Source organism: Sarcophilus harrisii, chromosome 1 (genome assembly GCF_902635505.1).
Source record: "Sarcophilus harrisii chromosome 1, mSarHar1.11, whole genome shotgun sequence".
Lineage (NCBI taxonomy): Eukaryota > Metazoa > Chordata > Mammalia > Dasyuromorphia > Dasyuridae > Sarcophilus > Sarcophilus harrisii.
This window is the reverse complement of record NC_045426.1, coordinates 655,097,513-655,117,558: the sequence shown is the minus strand read 5'-3', so window position 1 is coordinate 655,117,558 and position 20,046 is coordinate 655,097,513. Positions and strand designations below refer to the sequence as shown.

The 20,046-nt window shown below is 40.2% G+C and overlaps 1 protein-coding gene across 1 annotated transcript in view; it reads left to right on the top strand.

Annotated features, from left to right (window-relative positions):
- PIAS4 (protein inhibitor of activated STAT 4) overlaps positions 1 to 19,441 on the top strand; it is a 55,514-nt gene extending 36,073 nt beyond the window's left edge. Inside the window, exons 10-11 of the mRNA XM_031947853.1 lie at positions 15,005 to 15,135; positions 16,236 to 19,441. Of these exons, the coding sequence (XP_031803713.1) occupies positions 15,005 to 15,135; positions 16,236 to 16,450 (346 nt within the window). The 3' untranslated portion in view covers positions 16,451 to 19,441. The remainder of the gene's footprint in view (positions 1 to 15,004; positions 15,136 to 16,235) is intronic.
- The last annotated feature ends 605 nt before the right edge of the window (positions 19,442 to 20,046 follow it).

Sequence of the window (20,046 nt, the reverse complement as noted above, 5' to 3'; positions counted from 1 at the left end):
ATATACATGGGTAACTTTACAGCATTAACAATTGCCATACCTCTTGTTCCAATTTTTCACCTCTTACCCCCCCCCCACCCCCTCCCCTAAATGGCAGGATGACCAGTAGATGTTAAATATATCAAAATATAACCTAGATACACAATAAGTATACATGACCAAAACATCATTTTGCTGTACAAAAAGAATCAGACTCTGAATTATTGTACAAGTAGCTTGTGAAGGAAATCAAAGATGCAGGTGTGCACAAATATAGGGACTGGGAATTCAATGTAATGGTTTCTAGTCATCTCCCAGAGTTCTTTTTCTGGGTATAGTTAGTTCAGTTCATTACTGCTCCATTAGAAATGATTTGGTTGATCTTGTTGCTGAGGATGGCCTGATCCATCAGGACTAGTCATCATCTAGTATTGTTGTTGAAGTATATAATGATCTCCTGGTCCTGCTCATTTCACTCAGCATCAGTTCGTGTAAGTCTCTCCAGGCCTTTCTGAAATCATCCTGTTGGTCATTTCTTACAGAACAGTAATATTCCATAATTTTCATATACCACAATTTATTCAGCCATTCTCCAACTGATGGACATCCATTCAGTTTCCAGTTTCTAGCCACTACAAAAAGGGCTGCCACAAACATTCGTGCACATACAGGTCCCTTTCCCTTCTTTATAATCTCTTTGGGATATAATCCCAGTAGTAACACTGCTGGATCAAAGGGTATGCACAGTTTGATAACTTTTTGAGCATAGTTCCAAACTACTCTCCAAAATGGTTGGATTCGTTCACAACTCCACCAACAATGAATCAATGTCCCAGTTTTCCCACATCCCCTCCAACAATCATCATTATTTTTTCCTGTCATCTTAGCCAATCTGACAGGTGTGTAGTGGTATCTTAGAGTTGTCTTAATTTGCATTTCTCTGATTAATAATGACTTGGAGCATCTTTTCATATGACTAGAAATAGTTTCAATTTCTTCATCTGAGAATTGTCTGTTCATATCCTTTGACCATTTTTCAATTGGAGAATGGCTTGATTTTTTATAAATTAGAGTTAATTCTCTATATATTTTGGAAATGAGGCCTTTATCAGAACCTTTGACTGTAAAAATATTTTCCCAGTTTATTGCTTCCCTTCTAATCTTGTCTGCATTAGTTTTGTTTGTACAAAAACTTTTCAGTTTGGTATAATCGAAATTTTCTATTTTGTGATCAGTAATGATCTCTAGTTCTGCTTTGGTCATAAAAACCTTCCCATGAAGGGCATCTTTCATATGACTTTAAAAAATTCTTTATTGCCTGAAAATGTTGTTCTTCATGGCTTGATGTGTTGATGTTTCATTTGGTGAATTGTAAGACAGTAAACACAAAGCCTCCAGATAGAAACAACAATCTGCAAATCCGTTTTACTTTCAGGTCTTTAAAGTATCTTATAACCATTCTGTGAGTTATGTGTCAGAGATATTCCTTTTGCAGGGAGTTGAAGGAGATGAAGTGACATTGTTGTGGTTACATAATTACTGAGATAATAAACAAGGTGCATGATTTTCATTCCTTGTCCCTAGGGTACATATCTCCTTTTTTTGCCGTTTATAAAATGGAATATGCAATAAGTGTGAATATAAGCTTCAAGGAAAGGGGGAGACTTCTTAGTTTAGTTTTCTGGAGGTCTTTGGGGCAGCCTTCTTTTTAGTTAAGTAATCACCACAAGAGTAGCCAGGAGTTAGTCTTTTTCAAAGTCTTGTCTCCTTTCCTGGGGCCCAGTTAGCTTTCTTAAAGGCCTGCCAGAGTCTTGATTTCAGTGAAGAAATGCAGGAGGAGAGCCTACCATCAAGGTGCTGTGAGATGGGATGAATGAATCTTGAGTCTAAGGGCTTGTGTTTCAGCCTCCAATCCACTTGTCTTCCCTAGCACTCTCTCTGGGCCTCTTAGTCCCCGAGGAAAGCCACCAGGAGCCTGACTGAAGGTGGAAAAAAATCTTGTCCAGTCCTTACTGGCTGTTATATACTCCATTATCATAGGTGTGAATCTTGGGGAACTATATTAAGTTCTAAGTACATGTACTGAACCAGAGAACTATTAAGCACCATGCTAAACTAGATAACCATTGTCTCATCAATTCCACTGAATTAGCACCTCATAAGAATGCTTGTTTCAAGTTCAGAGTTCTGGCCCATAACAGGAGACTTCTTAGATTGAGAAGTGGAGGGCATTCAGGGCCACAACTCAGCAGTAGTAAAAGCAGAAAAATAGGAGAACTAAGTATAATGTAGTAAATGATGGCATTTTTGTCTTTGACCCTAGGGGAAGAATGTAGTTTATGGGCCTGGCTCATGACAGTGTTGAAGCCTAGAATATCAAAATAGATCTCCCATGTGCGAGAGACATTAGGAAAAAAAGTTGGCAATGTAGGCTGGGGTCATACTTAAGAATTTCCTTGAAATGATTTTTAAGATTTGCCAAACTTTTTTGCATAGTAACTCTGCTAACTTTATTACCCTCATTTTACAGAGGAGGAAACTAAGGCTAGGAGAAAACAAGCAGCTTAAAGTAACTTAAAATTATAAGCTGGAAGGGTCTTTAGAAATCCTAGAGTTCAACCTCTTTACTTAGAAATGAGGAAGTTGAGGGCTGAAGAGAGAAGATGACTAGCCTCAATTATCTCAGGTAGTCAGAACAGAGGTAGAACTTTAACACGTCTTGTGACTTTTTCTACTGTTCCATGTGTCAGATGCACTTACCATAAGAAGTGATAAGAGATCCAGGCATCCTCCAGCTGAGCTCAGGAGTTCTGAACTGCCTTGGGGGAAGAAACTAGAGTAGGCCAGAATTTCTGAGGCACTCAATGTTAAGAGAAGGAGACGTGATCAAAAAGCATTGTTCATTTCTGAGTGCCGTATTCTTTTCTTCTTTTTTTCATTCTTTCTTTTTCTTTTTTCTGAGGCAATTGGGGTTAAGTAACTTGCCCAGGTTCACACAGTCAGGAAATGTTAAGGCCAGATTTGAACTCAGGTCCTCCTGATTTCAGGGCTGGTTATCCACTATACCAATTAACTGTCCCTCTGAGTGCTGTATTTTAAAAGATATTTTGACCAGCTAGACTGCATCCATGGGAAGGTGGACTTGAAGTTAGGCAAAGAACTGGAATGCTTAGTCTATAAATGAAAAGCTGTTTTTCTTCAAGTGTTTTCGCATTCAGATATTTGAGGGGCTATTAAATACAAGGATGAATAAATTTACTCTGCTTGGTTTCATGAGTAGAATCACAGCTGCTGAAAAGTAGAATTAACCAATCAGAAATTATGTATTAAGCCCCTGCTATGTGCCAGGCATTATATGGAGATGCAAAGAATGAAATGGTCCCTTTTTTATGTCGAAATAAGCATATAAAAATATAGTACAAAAATATGTAAAAATACATATTGTACAAATAAAGTCTTCATGTAGAAAGATAGTGTTTGAGATTCATCTTAATGGAAAAGGACTGTGAGGCAGTGATTTCCCATTGAGTGGGAATTTTTCCAGTAGAAATTAGATAATGCCTCTCAGGATTATTATTGAGATGATTGGGGGGTGGGGGGGTGTACATAATATTTTCACCTTTTTTGTTGTTTAGTTGCTTTTTCTTTTCCCCTCTTTTTTTTATTCTGATTTTTCTTCTGCAATATGAAAACTGAAAATATGTATAGAAGAATTGCACTTGTTTAACATATATTGGGTTACTTGCTGTCTAGGGGAGAGAAAAAAATTGAAACACAGGGTTTTGCAAGGATGAATGTTGAAAGCTATATGCACATATTTTGAAAACTTTTATTTAGTTATTTATTTTTAAGAAAAATAGGTTGTATTGCTCAGCAAAGAACTAGAAGGGGAAAGTAGGTAATCATCATCAATTGGCAAATAGTTTAAACAAATTCTGGTACATAAAAGTATACTACACTATAAGAATTAAAGAAGAACATGGAAATTTTTAATTCAACTGATTGAAAGTAAAGTAAGCAGAACCAGAAAAACAGTGTATACAGGATCATAATAAAGTAAACACAAAGAACAATAAAACAAAATTCAGCATTATATAATTATAATCAAGAAAAAATGCAATCTTCTTCCTTTGTTGCTATGGCATGGAAACTGTAGATGTGAAATAATACAGATATTGTCAGATGTGGATCATTGTGTTTGTTTCACTGAATGAAGTCATTGTCACTATAAGAGGGTAAGGTAGAGGAGAGAAGAATGTATTAAATGAATGGGATGTAAAAAACAAAAGGCATCAGTTGAAGAAATTATTCCTCAGGATTAAATAGTGCAAGAGGCTAAAGATCTGTAGATAATTCAAGCCTTTTGACTATATGTCATGATTATAGACTATAGAATATATAGAATTCAAGAACAATTACAAGATACTGGACATCATAAATATTCAATCTAAATACCAAAAGTGAAATTGACTCTATTTTGACAAGGAAATATTGGATACTATGTGGAAATTCTTTCCAAATTAGGTATCTGTGCAGTCAAATTTTTGCAGAACAGAGATCAAAATCAACACCAAATTAGAAGGAATAAAGATAAGAAAATATTGCATGAAATTAAGTTTCACCCTACTCTACTTAAATAAACTCTTAATGCCCCCAAATGGGAAATGTTTAAAAGATTAGATGTTATTGTGGAGTTATGACCATTTTCTTTTGTTAATATAACTGATATAATGCACCTGTCACAAGAAAGAGGCCATAAAAGCCCAGAAACCACCTTGGCCAGGCTTAAAAAACATGGGGGTCACAGTCTATGCACACTTAGAACATAAACTCATTTTCAAAGTCTTTACAGAGGAATGTGTTAGATTTTTTTTTTTTTTTTTTTTTTTTTTTTTACTATAATGTCATAAACAGGAAGAAGTTTATAGAAAGCTATCTACAGAGCCCTTAAAGTTGAAATTAGAAAATATATTTCTAACCATTTTCTTTGTCAACAACATTGGATACAACATTTGGACTCTTAAAAACCCCAGCTCAATATGACACTTGAGAAAATAAAAATTGCCTCAAAGAGAACTAAGTTGAGAAAGAGCTAGGTCAGGACAAAGCTATACTTAGTAGGTCTAATTCTGAAGAGGCATTGAAGGACTGATTTTTGCAAATGTTTAAAAGAAAGATATTGAAAGGTGGGTTTTTTTGTTAGTTTTTTAATCTTAGGATATTAATGGCAAAAGTAGTTATTGAGAGAACATGAGTAACTACCAGTGAATATGCTTACATTTATTTTGTGGGGAGGAAGAAGAGGGTACAGATTTATGTTCTGTTGATATAGAGAGTTACTATCTGTCAGTGCCTCAACTTCTACTCTGCAGCTTATATTTTTAGAGAATTGCCTGTAGTGAGTTGCAGTGACTTGCCTAGTTACATACCAATATTTATCAGATAGGAAGACTGGCTCAGATCTTACTGTTTTTCATTTGCTTTCTTACCTTCACAAAAACCTTTATATAATAGTCAGTACACATACCAAAGGAACAAGTAGGCTTGCACTAATGATATTGTATAGTAGATGTCTTCAGTTATCCAACACAGGATTTAAAAGTGCAGAGAGTACAGATAACATTGTTTATTTTTTTAATCATCTGTTTACCAATATCAAGGGAGGCAAAGAAGAGAAAAACATATTTGCCATCATGATATGGAGGCTTTCTTCTAGTACTGAGCCATAGTCCTATTCATAAATTACATTCTGTTAGTTGTATTATGTCCTAGAATGCTCCAGATCCTCCTAAGTAAAATTAATAACCACTCAAGTTCATTCTGATAAGCCATATAAGGAAAAATCAACTAGGTGAAGAATGTCTTTTGTTCAGATTGAGATGTCCATTAGTACATACATGTTGTACAGAATCTATGTATGGACAAAATTTTTTTTTTTTTTTAAATTTAATAGCCTTTTATTTACAGGATATATACATGGGTAACTTTACAGCATTGACAATTCACAAACCTTTTTTTTCAATTTCCCCCCCCCTCCCCCCCCCCCCCCCCCCCAGATGGCAGGATGACCAATAGATGTTAAATATATTAAAATATAAATTAGATACACAATAAGTATACCTGACCAAAACGTTATTTTGCTGTAGAAAAAGAATCAGACTCTGAAATATTGTACAATTAGCTTGTGAAGGAAATAAAAAATGCAGGTGTGCATAAATATAGGGATTGGGAATTCAATGTAATGGTTTTTAGTCATCTCCCAGAGTTCTTTTTCTGGGCATAGCTAGTTCAGTTCATTACTGCTCCATTAGAAATGATTTGGTTGATCTCGTTGCTGAGGATGGCCTGGTCCATCAGAACTGGTCATCATATAGTATTGTTGTTGAAGTATATAAAGATCTCCTGGTCCTGCTCATTTCACTCAGCATCAGTTCGTGTAAGTCCCTCCAGGCCTTTCTGAAATTATCCTGTTGGTCATTTCTTACAGAACAGTAATATTCCATAATTTTCATATATATGGACAAAAATTGAATGAGTGTATTGAATCATATTTCAATATTTCTGGAGTGTATCCCATGACCCCAAATTTTTTCCTGAATCAATTCATCATTAACAGTTATACTTCCCATGATGCAGTATGCCTTTAAATCATGTAGTATCACAGTTTCTGCAGATTCACAATTGTGTATGTGTATAGGGTAGTGGAGAGATAAAATAGAGGGAATAAAATAGCCTATGACATATTGCAGAATCACAGATTCAATGGGGAAGGGGAAACCTATATGTCTGTCTAATCGGTCCCTTTTGTAATATAACCTGAAAGGGTCATCTATCCTTTTCTTAAAAGACTCTAGTAAGAGGAAACCCACAACTTTGGGAACCAGACCACTTCACTATTAGATAATCAAGTGTTGGGAAATGTTTTTTGTTTGTTATGTTATGTTCAGCTCTTCATAACCCAGTGGACTATATAGCACGCCAAAGGAATTGCTGTTTCCTTCTTCAGTGAATTAAGGCAAACTAAGGTTAAGTGACTTGCCCAGGATCACACAACCAATAAATGTCTGAGGCCAGATTTGATCTCAGAAGTTCCTGATTCCAAGCCTCTAAGTCTAATGTATTTTTTGCCTATTTTTACACATTGCTCCTCACACTTGTACAATCAAGCAAAACAAGTCTATTATTCTCTCTTTACGTGACAGCCCTTTAAATATTTGAAGGTAGTTCATCTCAAACCCCCATCCTCCTTCCCAACAAATTTCCAACAATATCAGTAGCTTTTGTTTTTTGTTGTTGTTTGTTTGTTTTTTTATATATTTATTTTTGCTGAGGCAATTGGGATTAAGTGACTTGCCCAGGGTCACACAGCCAGGAAGTATTAAATGTCTGAGGTCCAATTTGAACTCAGGGCCTCCTGACTTCAGAGCTGGTGCTCTATCCACTGTGCCACCTAGCTGCCCCATAAGTAATTCTTGTAGAGGATCATCATAAAGCAAGAACTTAGAGGTGCTTCACCATCCTATTCCCCTGGATGACTTTCAGATTTAAGTCTTTTCTAAAATTTCCCTGAAGACAGCATATTATTCCCAAATGTATTATTGTTAGGTATAACAGAATGCGATGGAATTATTGCTTCCTTATTCCTAGACATTCTTCTTAATGAAGCCAAAGTGACACAAGAACTCTCAGAGATAGAGGACTAGAAACGGATTCTCTTTCACCTCATTTCAGGATCAACCATGCAGCCCTCATAGTGAATGTCTCCTCTCCTTGAGACCCAAAGAGAGCCTTTTGGATAGAGCTCTTAGAGTGAATGTAGTGACAGGACATAGGTGAGAGTTGTTCAGAATGAAGAATGGATGAATTGCAGTTCATGTCATGAGACAGGAGGACTTAGGTCACAAATCTGTTGTGATATACTGACAATATGTTTCAGCTACTACAGTTTAAAATGAGCTTAAGAAGCTCAGGGTTAGCCTGAGCTTCCTCAGCTAGCAAATGTTTGCCAAAAACAAAGGAACTTGACAGTCAAAATACACTTGAGTTTGTCTAGATCAGAAACTTTAGTCAATTGGTAGACTGTTTATTAAGCATTGGAGTTAGAGATTGAAAATGAAATAGTCCCTCCCCTGAAAGCTCACGTTTCTGTTAAGGAGATGTGTATTTGGTTCTGGGGAGTTTATTAGGAAAGGCCCCAGAGAACAACTTGCCAATTCAAGGGAAAGAGAATCTTTCTCGTCTTAACACTAAATATATTACGTTAGACCAGACAGATCCCCTATGCGATCCTTTGCCATTTTGAAATTCTTATTTATTAAATCACTTCCCCTATCTGGGCCTCAGTTTTCTCATGTGAAATGATATGGTTCACAAAAAGTGATCTTTTATGGTCCCTTTCAGTTCTAAAACAATATAATTTTGTGGTTCATTTAATTACCTAGCACTAAGTTCAGTGATTTGTGCACATCATCTCACCCAATACCATTTGTAAAAGACCAATTAAGAAAGCATCATTTTCAAAGTCACCCAAAAAGAAAAGGGGGGAATTTGTTTAGAATAAAGATCTCCTGATTCCCAGAAGTGTAGTCTAGGCAGAAGACTTGATTGCTTCATCCTGAAGCAGACACTCTCAAGTAATAACATTTTCTAACAACCAGAGTTTTCTAATAATAAATATCTTCATGAGGTAGTCAGCTCCCTATCATTGAAATTGTTCAGGCAGAAACTGGTTGGTAACTTGGCAGGTTTGCCATAGAAAATTCCTGCACAGATCGGGAGTTGGACTGAGATATTTCTAACTGTAAAAGGACCAAGACCCAAGTCACTTAATGTTTGTTTGGGGAATTAGAAGTATTTAACCTGGAGAGGTTAGAAGACTTTGGGAAATGTGAGTATAATTCTGAAGTAGTACCATGTTGAGAAGAAATTAAACTGATTCTGCTGGGCCCCAGAGGACAGAAGGGGCTAAGAATGAATAGAAACTCTAAGAAGGCAGATGATGTCTCAGCATAAGGAAAATAAGGGGGATGAAGCTATTCAGGAGGCAGTGAGATCCTTTGTTGGGGAGCAGTGGGAGCTTGGATGGCTGGGTTGGGGAGCAGTGACCATACACAGCAGTTAGGGCTTATCCCTTTAAAAAAGGACTCCTTGTTTTAGGCTCAAAGGCTGTGCTGAACCTTGTAGGCAAAAATCATTGAATAAATAGAGCCATGGGTCAGTAGCTAGCTACTTGTTTGTTTTGTCTGACTGAAATGACAAAATCCCGGGCCCAAATAGGACTCTTAGGCTAGGCCTTAGGTATCCCAATAAAAACTCCCATTTCTTTAGCACTTTAACAGTGATCTTCTAAGGGAAGAGATGCCAAGGTTATTTTCTCTTTTCCACAAATAAGGAGGTGTGGGCAAACTGAGGTCAAGTGGGACTTGCCCAGAGCCATTCAGCCAGTGGGCCTCTCCTCATTCTTCCAGGCCTCTCACCCCAGAAACTGTTGCTCTAGGAGCACTCTGCTGAAACCCCCAGTCAAGCTTCTGGGATCTTGCCCCTGTCACTAGTTCAGACAGTACTGTGGGCCTGCCCCTTTAGAGCTGGAACCCAATCTCTGTGAAGGAGGCCTCTGAGTTCTGGGGGCTAGCACTGCCGGGCACATGACATGCCCTGAATACCAGCACTGTGAGGGATGCCTGAGCTGTAGCCCTGGGATAAGGAGTCTGGAAAGCCCAGCCAGGGAGTCTATGTCTGGCCAGAAAGCACTGAGGACAGTCCAGAGGAAATGATAGATTTTGTTCCCATTATTCTTTAACTTTTATAAAGTGGTTTTTGTCTCAATAGCCCAGGGGTGGGGTGGAGGGGGGAGAAGGCAAGAAGGATGTAATTGAAATCCAGAAAGTAACATTTTTTTAAATTAAAATTTTTATTTTATATTATTTATTTATATATATATATATATATATGTATATGTATATGTATATTATTATAGCTTTTTATTTACAAGACATATGCATGGGTAATTTTTCAACATTGACTCTTGTAAAATCTTCTATTCCAACTTTTCCCCTTCTACCCCCCACTCCCTCCCCTAGATGGCAGGTAGTCCAATACATGTTAAATGTGTTAAAGTATTTGTTAAATACAATATATCTATACGTATTTATACAGTTATCTTGCTGCACAAGAAAAATCAGATCTAAGAAAGTAAAAAAACTGAGAAGGAAAACAAAAATGCAAGCAAACAATAACAGAAAGAGTGGAAATCCTATGTTATGGTCCACACTCATTTCCCATAGTTCTTTCTCTGGGTGTAGCTGATTCTCTTCATTACTGAACAATCAGAACTAGTTTGAATCATCTCATTGTTTAAGATGGCCAAGTCCATCAGAATTGATCACCATGTAGTATTGTTGTTGAAGTATATAATGATTTCTTGGTTCTGTTCATTCCACTTAGTATCACTTCATGTAAGTCTCTCCAGGTGTTTCTGAAATCATCCTGCTGGTCATTTCTTCCTTCCTTCCTTTCTTTCTTTTTTTTAATTATAGCTTTTTATTTACAAGATATATGCATGGGTAATTTTTTTTAGCATTGACGATTGCAAAACCTTTTGTTCCAGTTTTTCTCCTCCTTCCCTCCACCCCCTCCCCCAGATGGCAGATAGACCAATACATGTTAAATATGTTAAAGTATATGTTAAATACAATATATGTGTACATATCTATACAGTTATTTTGCTGCACAAGAAGAATCAGACTTTGAAATTGTTGGAATCTTTACAAACTGTTAAGCCATTGGAGTTGATTTGATCTTAGAAAGAGATATTTTGGGCCAGAACTTGAAACAAGGTTACTAAGTAGAACTGATAGAAACAATGCTTGTGTTCACACCTTTAGAGAGCTCATAAGTATCTAAGTACTCAACGGAGTTCACACATTTGAGAGAGTTCAGGGTTTAGAAAGAAACACCGAATTCACACCTCCCTTAGGGTCAGAGAGCACTCTGGGAGATAACCCAGAATCCCTCTCCCTCCAGAAGGCGGAGTTAACCTTTGGGAGATCACATATATAGGGAGCTCTTGGAGCTTGAGTTAGTTTTTTCTTGTGGGACTTACTTGAGTTAGTTACTTGAGGAATTACTTGGAGAGTTTTCTTGTGAACATCGACTGGGATCGGAGACAGAGCACTCTGGAAGAAAGCCTACAAGCGCTATCTTTGAGGCAAGAGAGATTCATCGCAACTTCTACCTTGTTGCTGGCTGGAGGCTGAAGAAAGCAGAGGCAGAAGCCAAGGACAAAGCTGCAAGAGCTCAAGCAGAGAGATAGGCCTCAACTAACTGGGCTAATTTGGAAGGAGAAATAAACGTTTGCATTTTTACCACCTGCTGCATTTTGGAGTAATTATTTATTTCAACTGAGATTAAGGCTGCCTCCAGAAAACCTTCACAGAAATAATGTACACTTAACCTGTGAAGGAAATCAAAAATGCAAGCGGACAAAAATAAAGGGATTGGAAATACCATGTAGTGGTTCACATTCATTTCCCAGAGTTCTTTTGCTGGGTGTAGCTGGTTCTATTCATTATTGAACAAATGGAACTGATTTGGTTCATCTCATTGTTGAAGAGAGCCACGTCCATCAGTATTGGTCATCATACGGTATTATTGTTGAAGTGTATAATGATCTCCTGGTCCTGCTCATTTCATTCCTGCTGGTCATTTCTTACAGAACAATAATATTCCATAACCATATGGAATATGTCATAATTTATTCAGTCATTCTTCAATTGATGGACATCCATTCAATTTCCAGTTTCTAGCCACTACAAAAAGGGCTGCCACAAACATTTTTGCACGTGAGTCCCTCCCCCAGAAAGTAATTTGTTAACAAAGATTTGTTCAGCAATACCAAGACAGAGAGAAGGAAATCCTTTTGAAACTTTTGCAAGGAAAGTTTTACTACTAGCTTGTTTTTCTGTTGCTTTAAGATTTACTAAATACTCTTTCCCCACTCCCCAAAGGCATCATGCACAAAAGTGTTGGGGAAACATTTGTTTGACTTGTTAAGTCTCAGAACTTTATTGCTGTAAGGATGCAAAGAAGAGAGGGGAAATTGCTTCTGCCCTAAAGGAGCTTGCTTTTTTAATAATGATAATAAGACAAGTTCAGAAATAAGCATTGTACAAAATAGACTTGGTAAAGAAAGTTGGAGAGTGCAGAATTTGATCAAAGTACTGTGTTTAAAAAAAAAAAAGGAAGAGGGAGAGTTGGCTTTGAGCTGGGCACCAGAGAAAGCTTCCTGATTCGAGCCAGATGATGGAAGGCTTTGTATCTTGACTAAGGAGTTTGTATTTTATCCTCTAGAAAGTTCAAGAGCCACAAAAGTTTTTTGAGCTAGGAAATGGTGTGGACTGTATTTTTGGAAGAATATTTTGGCAAATTGAGGAGAATAAGTTGAAAAAGAGAGATCCTGGATATGGGGAAACCAGAATCTCAAAGGCCTATGAGCCCAAACAAAAGTTGCTAAGTGCCTGAACCCAAATGGTGGCAAAAAGAGCTGATATAAGAGATGCGGTCAAGGTAGAATCAACAGAGCTGTACCTTTGTTATTCCCTTCTTGACATGGCCAATATATGTGGTAAGCTTGCATAGCTGTTTTCTGTAGGAACCTGATCTTTAAGGGGTAGAACTATCCTCTGCGAAAGTAAAATCTCTAGCTGGTTTCACTTGGTAATTATTAAACATTTCCTGATGAAGATGGGATTTTTTTTGTAGTTGTTCTGGAAGAGGACCATGGCATCAGGAAGGTGATGCCATGACATGCAAATAAATTGGATTTAAGTGAGGCTTGAAAACGACATTCATGGCCATAGAAGAGCAATAGAGTTACTGGTTAATGATGAGGCAGTTGTGATCTAGGGAAAGAATGCAGAAAACCTAAAATGCAGTCGAGCTCATATAACGCACAAATCATTTATCATCTCTAGACCTCAGTTTATCCATGTGTAAACCAGGAATTTTATTACCTGGGTGACAGGTTATTGCTTTTGGCTAAAAGTCATTGCTACACTTAAGAAGAATACAGAAGGCACATAACAAATAATCTAACATGAGGGGCAGAGGATACAGATAGAAAGTCAAAATTGAAAATACTTCCTGCCCTAGAGATATACAAATTCTACTAATGGGTTACAAGATGAATTGAGAGAGCATTAACTTAGGGCAGGAGGGGCTCCCCAACCCCTTTCTTTCACCTGTGGCCTTTGGAGGACATAATGGTATTAAGAGTTTCTGAGCATTACAATGTGATACTTTCAAAGTAATTTCCTAAAAGTAATCTCCCTGTTGATTTAATTATAATGTCTAAAATAACTTGATGCACACAGTGCCAAAAATGAGAACTAAATAGATTCTCAAAATCATATTCCCTATCTGTTTCAATAACTAACTTCTCCAGAATTTATTTTGAAAGACTTTTCTTTGATTCTTTGCTATGAAATAGATAATATATTTATTCTCATTTTATTGGTTAAGGAAGCTAGAGTGTCCAAAATAACAATGATTAAACGGAAGACTGAAATTTGACAATACGACCACTACCAAATTTAAGGGCAATTCTCTTCTGTGCTAAGCTTTATTAAGTTAAAATTATTCTCCAAGAAACTTCTGGTAAAACTACTCAAGGTGATATGGCCCATTGTTTTAGTCTTTAACAACAGCTGTAGGACTTAAAGGGGATTTCACAAAATAATCACGCCAATTGTGTGTAAAGAAATAGGACTCTTATTTAGGGAAGGTCTGCAGGTGAAGCAGAATTTCAGAGGGCAGGGTGATGTAGGGGACAATGAGGATAGAGAGATTTTGTGCAAGAGCTGTGCACATAAGCTTCCATTGAGCTTAAGAACCTTAAATGTAATGGTGGTTAGGCCATGACAGGAGAGGAAAGGGATTGTTTTGTGATGGCCATTTGGAAAGGCTGCCCTTGGACTTGCCATACTCATCTAGCATTCTCCGTCACTCCTGATGTGTGTATGCAGCATCTGACTCCAGACATCTCAGAAACTTGGAGACCTGATGTAATGGTTGGTTTTCCATCCCAGTCATAGGCAGGGAGATGTTAGAAATTGACTTAGGAAGCCTGGCTCAATCAGGGAAAGCATCAAAGGCAATAGAAGCTTCCAAGGAGGAAGAGAGGAGGCAGGCGGCTGCCTGTAGGTAAGCCCCAGAGCTCTATCCTGCCCTCCCTTCCTAGGCTGCTAGAAGGCATAGTGAAAAGAGCACTGGACCTGGAGGGCAGAAAAACCTGAATTCAAATCCAGCCTCAAGACATTTAATAGCAGTGTCATCCTGGGCAAGCCATTAACATCTGTTTTTGCCTTATTTTGCTCATCTAATATAATTAGCCTCCAAGCTTGTTGTGAGAATAAAATGAAGTAGTTAATAATTGTAAAACACTACATAAATGCTGACGTTTATTATTACCTCCCAAATTAAAAATAATTTTTTAGGTAATGTTGAAGAATTCAAATCTGTGAGAAAAATGTAGATCAGCTCCTGATTTGCAAATGACTGAATTGTTGCCTGGGGCACTGGGACCCTGGTTAATTTAGCAGTGCCTTGTAGTTTACCAAATACTTTACACTTTCTCATCTAAGTCTCCTTTTATCTTATTGGATTCTCATAATCACCCTGGGAGATAGATTGTATAGATGAGATCACCATTTGACTAGATGAGGAAGTTGAGGACAAGAGAGAGGGGAAGTGACTTTGTTACAGCTTTCTAAGTGCCAGAGCTAGAGTTTGAGCACAAATTGCCTGTGTCCAAACCCATCTTTTTTTCTGATACATGACAGAATTTGAAATATGGATGTAAAAACACTTTTCAAAAGGATCAGTAGCTAGACAGGTATTCTTTATAAAGCATTCTTTATCCAGAAAGTCCAGGGCTTAAGATCCCATGTTTAGGCATCAGTGCAGATAGGCTTGTGCCTTAAGCCTTTATGTGAGTCTCACTCCCCTTCCCTCCTTTTCTGATCCGCAGCCTCCTATCCAAGATCCTAAGTGAGTGTGAGGATGCAGACGAGATCGAATATCTGGTGGATGGTTCCTGGTGTCCTATCCGAGCTGAGAAGGAGAGGAGCTGCAGCCCTCAGTGCCCAATCCTTGTCCTTGGTGGGTGAAGTGGGCAACAGGGTCTGGGAGAAGTTAGTGGGAGGGAAAAAGTGCTGAGAGTCACTTGACAAAAAAGAACCAGATCAATCCACCTGTCCCTTTCCATTCCCAGATGTGGAAGATTTTGGCTTCCTACCCCAGCAAAGGCTCTCTAGCCTCATGTTATTGAGGGAAAACAGTTTGTCCATTCACACAGTATTTTTCTAGGGCACCTGTTGTAATAGAAGCTCTCTCTCCCCAGAGAGCAATGACCAAAGGCCCTTGTAGCTCCAGAGGAGCCTCTCCTTTCACAGAAACTGCCTCCTCGGTGGTCAGAGGCAGAGTTGGGGACGGGCCACCCATATGATCTTGTTTTCCAGTACTAGGTTGAATGAGTTGAGGAGGCATTAGAATTTACCTTGAAGTGGTTGAGAGTTTGGGAAGAAGATTAAGAAGTAAGATGGGAGAGAAGAGACAATCCAGGAGCTAGGCTAGTTACTGCTGGGAAAGGAGGTTGGAGAGAGCTTTAACCCAAGTCAGGTCAGATCTTTGTAGCATATTTCGGGAGTTATTTTTCTTGCTATCCAAATCGGTATATTTATGGATTCCTTGGTAACTGGAATGTTTTTTACAGAAAGGGCAGGTCTTAGTTAATAATAGAATAATAATAATTAGAAAACTTTTGTTTCATCATTTTGTAGGGTTATGTTTCCAGAGAATGTCCTTGATTGTTTCCTTTAAGGGATTGTCATTCTGAACATCTGCAATCCCTTTCCATCCCTGGATTAGATTAAATCTGAAGACTCTTTCCAACTTTGAATTTCTCATTTGGGTTTGGAGCATACATCAGGATTTTTAAAAATATTAATAAATCCTTCCTATTGGCACATTTTCTTTTTTTTTTCTTCCAATACTTTTATTACAGAAAAAAAATTTTTTTTCATGTAGTTAAAGATTCTGTTTAAGATTTTACAGTAATCATAAGCTTTTAATGAGTGTTTGAAGACATTTGAAGGTTAGCTGGAAGGTGAAGCAAAGGAAAAAATCAAGAAACTCGACTCTTTTGTGCAACCCTGTGGTGCATCTTTGACATTTAAAACACCCTGACCCTTTCCTTTCAGGGTCTTCTGATGTGAACGGGCTGTTACCCACCCCCAATGGGAACAGTGAAAATGGAAAGCCAACCGCTGATGTGGTGGACCTCACACTGGACAGCTCATCCTCAGAAGAGGAAGAAGAGGAGGAGGAGGAGGAAGAAGAAGATGACGATGAAGAAGATGGCCCCCAACCCAAACGCCGCTGCACGTATGAAAAAGGTCTAGTCTCCGCCTGCTGACTGGGGCCTGGAGCGAGCATTGTCCTCTGGGGACAGACTTGAATACTCTGGTGCTTACAAAACTGGGAGGGAGGCAGGTTGGTTGGGGCGAGGGGTGTGGAGGGAGGAGGGATTTTTTCCCCACCCCCTTACCACATTCTTCCTCTTCAGTTTCTTTGGACTTTACTATACAAAGCTAACGATTTAAAAGCAAGCAAACAAAATACACACACACACACACACACACCACACAAAGCAACAAAATTGAGCTGCTTCCCAGTTGGAAAAAAAAAAAAAAAAAGACAAATTTGAGCCTGGAGGAAGGAGTGGGGCACCCAGGCTGGTTTAGCGGATCCCATTGAGTCCACCTTGCATGGGAGGCAGTTGCCCAGGAAGAGACTCCCAGCCCTGGTCAGCCATCCCTCTCTGCCTCTATTCCCCCCTCCCCCCCATCCCAACTGACCATGTCTCCATTCCAGGCCATCTCCAAAGTTCCATGCATTTCTCTCTTGTTGAATAACCATTCCTGACTGTCTACATGCCTTGCTGGGTCTTTGGATGATTGGGGAGGGATGGGGGCGGGGATGGGACTATGGCGGCTGATGGAACCTAGCAAGGTTTGGGGAGGGGCACTTTGTTGGGGAGTTTGGGGAGGGATTGGGGGGGAATGGAACGGGATGGGGGCAGGGAAGATATAGAATTCCTGAGACAAGCTGTTCCTACTGGGAACACCCACGGCTCTGCACCTCATGGAAACCAACACCCATTTTTGAAACCTTTTAATCAAATCTGAAGATGATGTAGAATTTCTTCGTAGTGAATCATTTTAGTTGAGAAGAAGCCATGGTGAGGGGTCGGGGAGGGAGGTTGTGAAGGGTGGGGGAGGGGGAAGGGTTTAAGCCACAGAGCTGTTGTATTTCTGAAAGTGCAATAACTTGGCATTTTGAAGATAGAAGCACGTAGACGAGTTTCCCTTTGGAAGGAAGCTTCCATGGTCAGTGGGAGGCTCCGAGGTGACCAGCCCACTGGGATGGAGGAGAGCAGAGGGGGAGGGGTCAGGTGGGGGGCAAGGTGGGAAATGAGGCCCTTCAAGAATGCCAGGTGTGGAAATTCTCAGTTTCTAGCCAGCTACCTCGGTAACTCCAATTCAGGTTTATTTCAGTACGAAACAGTGCAGACACCCACCACCGGCTCTGTCCCCGTGTTGGTGACAAGATGAAGGGTGGGGATGTCGGGGAGGGAAGCAGCCACAAGTTCCTGGACTTCTCTGTGCATCTCTCTCTTTCTCTCTCTCTCTCTTTCTCTCTCTCTTTCTCTCTCCTGCTCAGTACTCTGCCCTAAAACAGGAGCCCATGCCCTAAAACAGGAGCCCACGGCTTGCTGTGGAGGGGGGGAGGGAGGAGAAAGGGAGGCAGAAGAGGGTTGTTTTTTGTGTTTGTTTTGTTTTGTTTTGTTTTGTTTTAGGCTTTTGGTGTTTGGGGGGGTGGGGAGGGAGGGGTTTTGAGTCTACAAGCAGTTACAGGTTTCCCTCACAGTAGGAATATTGTTGGAAACTTCTTGCTGAAATCTGGCTGACTTTGCTTTCCAGAGCCTGTCCCAGAGGTGGGACTTTGAGGGTGGGGGGGTCAGAGAGGAGGGAGATGTGGGGCTGCCCCATTTTTCCCTGCTTCTTACCACTCAGGTTGCCTGGAAACCAAATGCAATCAGGTGTGGAAGGTTCTTGTCCCAGGCTGGCTTTCTCTGGGCGCCCAGCAGCTGAACTCTTCTGTTCCAAGGCAGACGTTCTGCTCTCCAACCCCTGGCATGTTTCCTGAGCTGGAGTAACCAAGTCAGACACTGGTCTAGGGTCTTCCTCTTGTCTTCCTCCTCTCCCCTCTTTCCCACTGGGAGGTGAGGAGCAGGCCTCCCCGTGCCACTTTCTACTCCTCTGAAAGCCCACCCCAAAAGGAGCACCTTCCAGATGCCCGTTAGGAAGTCTGGGGGACGGGCAGGAGTAGAGGAGAGGAAGTGATACATCTAAAATAATTCCAGCAACCTAAAGCCATCCGTCTACCTCCCCTTTCTCCTCTTTCTCTACCGGAATCCTCATAGAATGGATAGAATGGGGCTGGGGAGGAGACACGCAGGTCCAGGAGATGGAGACAAAGGTTCCTGGTGGAGACCCAGGGCTACCAGGGCCATCCCTCGGTCCTGATCTCACCCCGTGTGATTGGCGGTGAGGGGAGTAGGACTGAGTGTGATCCACCCCCACCCCCAGGCTGGGTGCTGCCAGGAGGAGGAGGGGCCTTTCCTCCCAATCCTCTGATGACTCACCCCGGAAACACAGATGGGGAGGGGAGAGGGGATGTGCTGGTTCCTGTTGGGATTTCACTCCCCCACCCCCAAAGCTGGGCAGAGATCCCCACCCAGCTGCTGAACTGTCACAAAGGGCACTCTGGGGATCTCGGGAGCGGCACTGAAATGGCCAGGGTTTCTCCAAGGTGGGAAAGGAGAGCCTTGGACTTGATTTCCACCTGTTTTTCACGGTTTTCTTCGTTTCCTTTTCCTCCAGTCCTCCCTGCCTTTTTCCAAACTCAGAATAATTTTCCTTTATATAAACAACTCTCCTAGCAAGGAAGCAATATCATTTCAGGTAACAATGGGAAATGTGGTAGAGCTCCAATTAAGTTTTACTGTATAAAATCAGTTGCTCAGCTTGACTCCTCAGGAGCACTGGCAGCTCACGTCCAATTTTTTCTAATATTTGTATCCTAATTTAATTGTTTTTTAAAAATGAAAATAAAAAAGGTCTAGGCCAAGCCACTTAGAAACATCATGATTCAGTTCCTGGTTTGGGTTGATTTTTTTGGCCAGCTGTTCTGTACATATGTTTTCTTATATCCTCGTTTTGTTTTTGTAAAGAGAAAAAAAAAAAAGGAAAAAAAAACCCAAAATATTTTTCTTTCCCTTCCGTACACATTCTTCAGAATTCAAAAGTATAGTGTTTTGTTAAATAAAAGATTTACATTTCGAGGCCTGTGCCCACTGTTTCCGGCTGGGAGGTGTGGGGTGTGTCTCTTCCATAGCAGGGCAGGGAGGGGACTGCTGGACCTTGCCCAGAAGGGGCTGGGCCACTCAGGCGCAGGCCGGGTCCGGGGGCTGCCACGAACTGGAAGCTAGGAGGTCAGGAGGCTGTTGGAGCAGACCAGGCTCTGTTACACAAACACACACACTTTTATGGGCCATATTTGCCATCAGAGACCAGCTCCTGGCGCTCCCCGTTCGCTTCCTTGGCCCTTTTTCTCAGGGAGGACAGTGGAATAGCTGAAAGGTAACCAGGCCCGTCTTAACTAATGGCCTCCAGGGCCTTTGCATCGTCTTCCCCACTTGGGTTGGAGGGATTCTGCATCCCCATATTCTGGAGGCCTGGCTTCTGGCCCTAACTAGCTCTGTGTTCCCGAACAAGTCTCATTCCTAGTTTCCCCGAAGACTTGGTTGAGCTAAGATGTACTTTTAGTTCTGCCGTTTCATTTTTTAAAGCCCTTTCTATAGGTCATAGACTATAGACTAGACTAGAGGAAATGGTACCACTCTCAGGGGAGATTGGGAAGAGCCAGATCCTTCAGAGAGCACCTTGC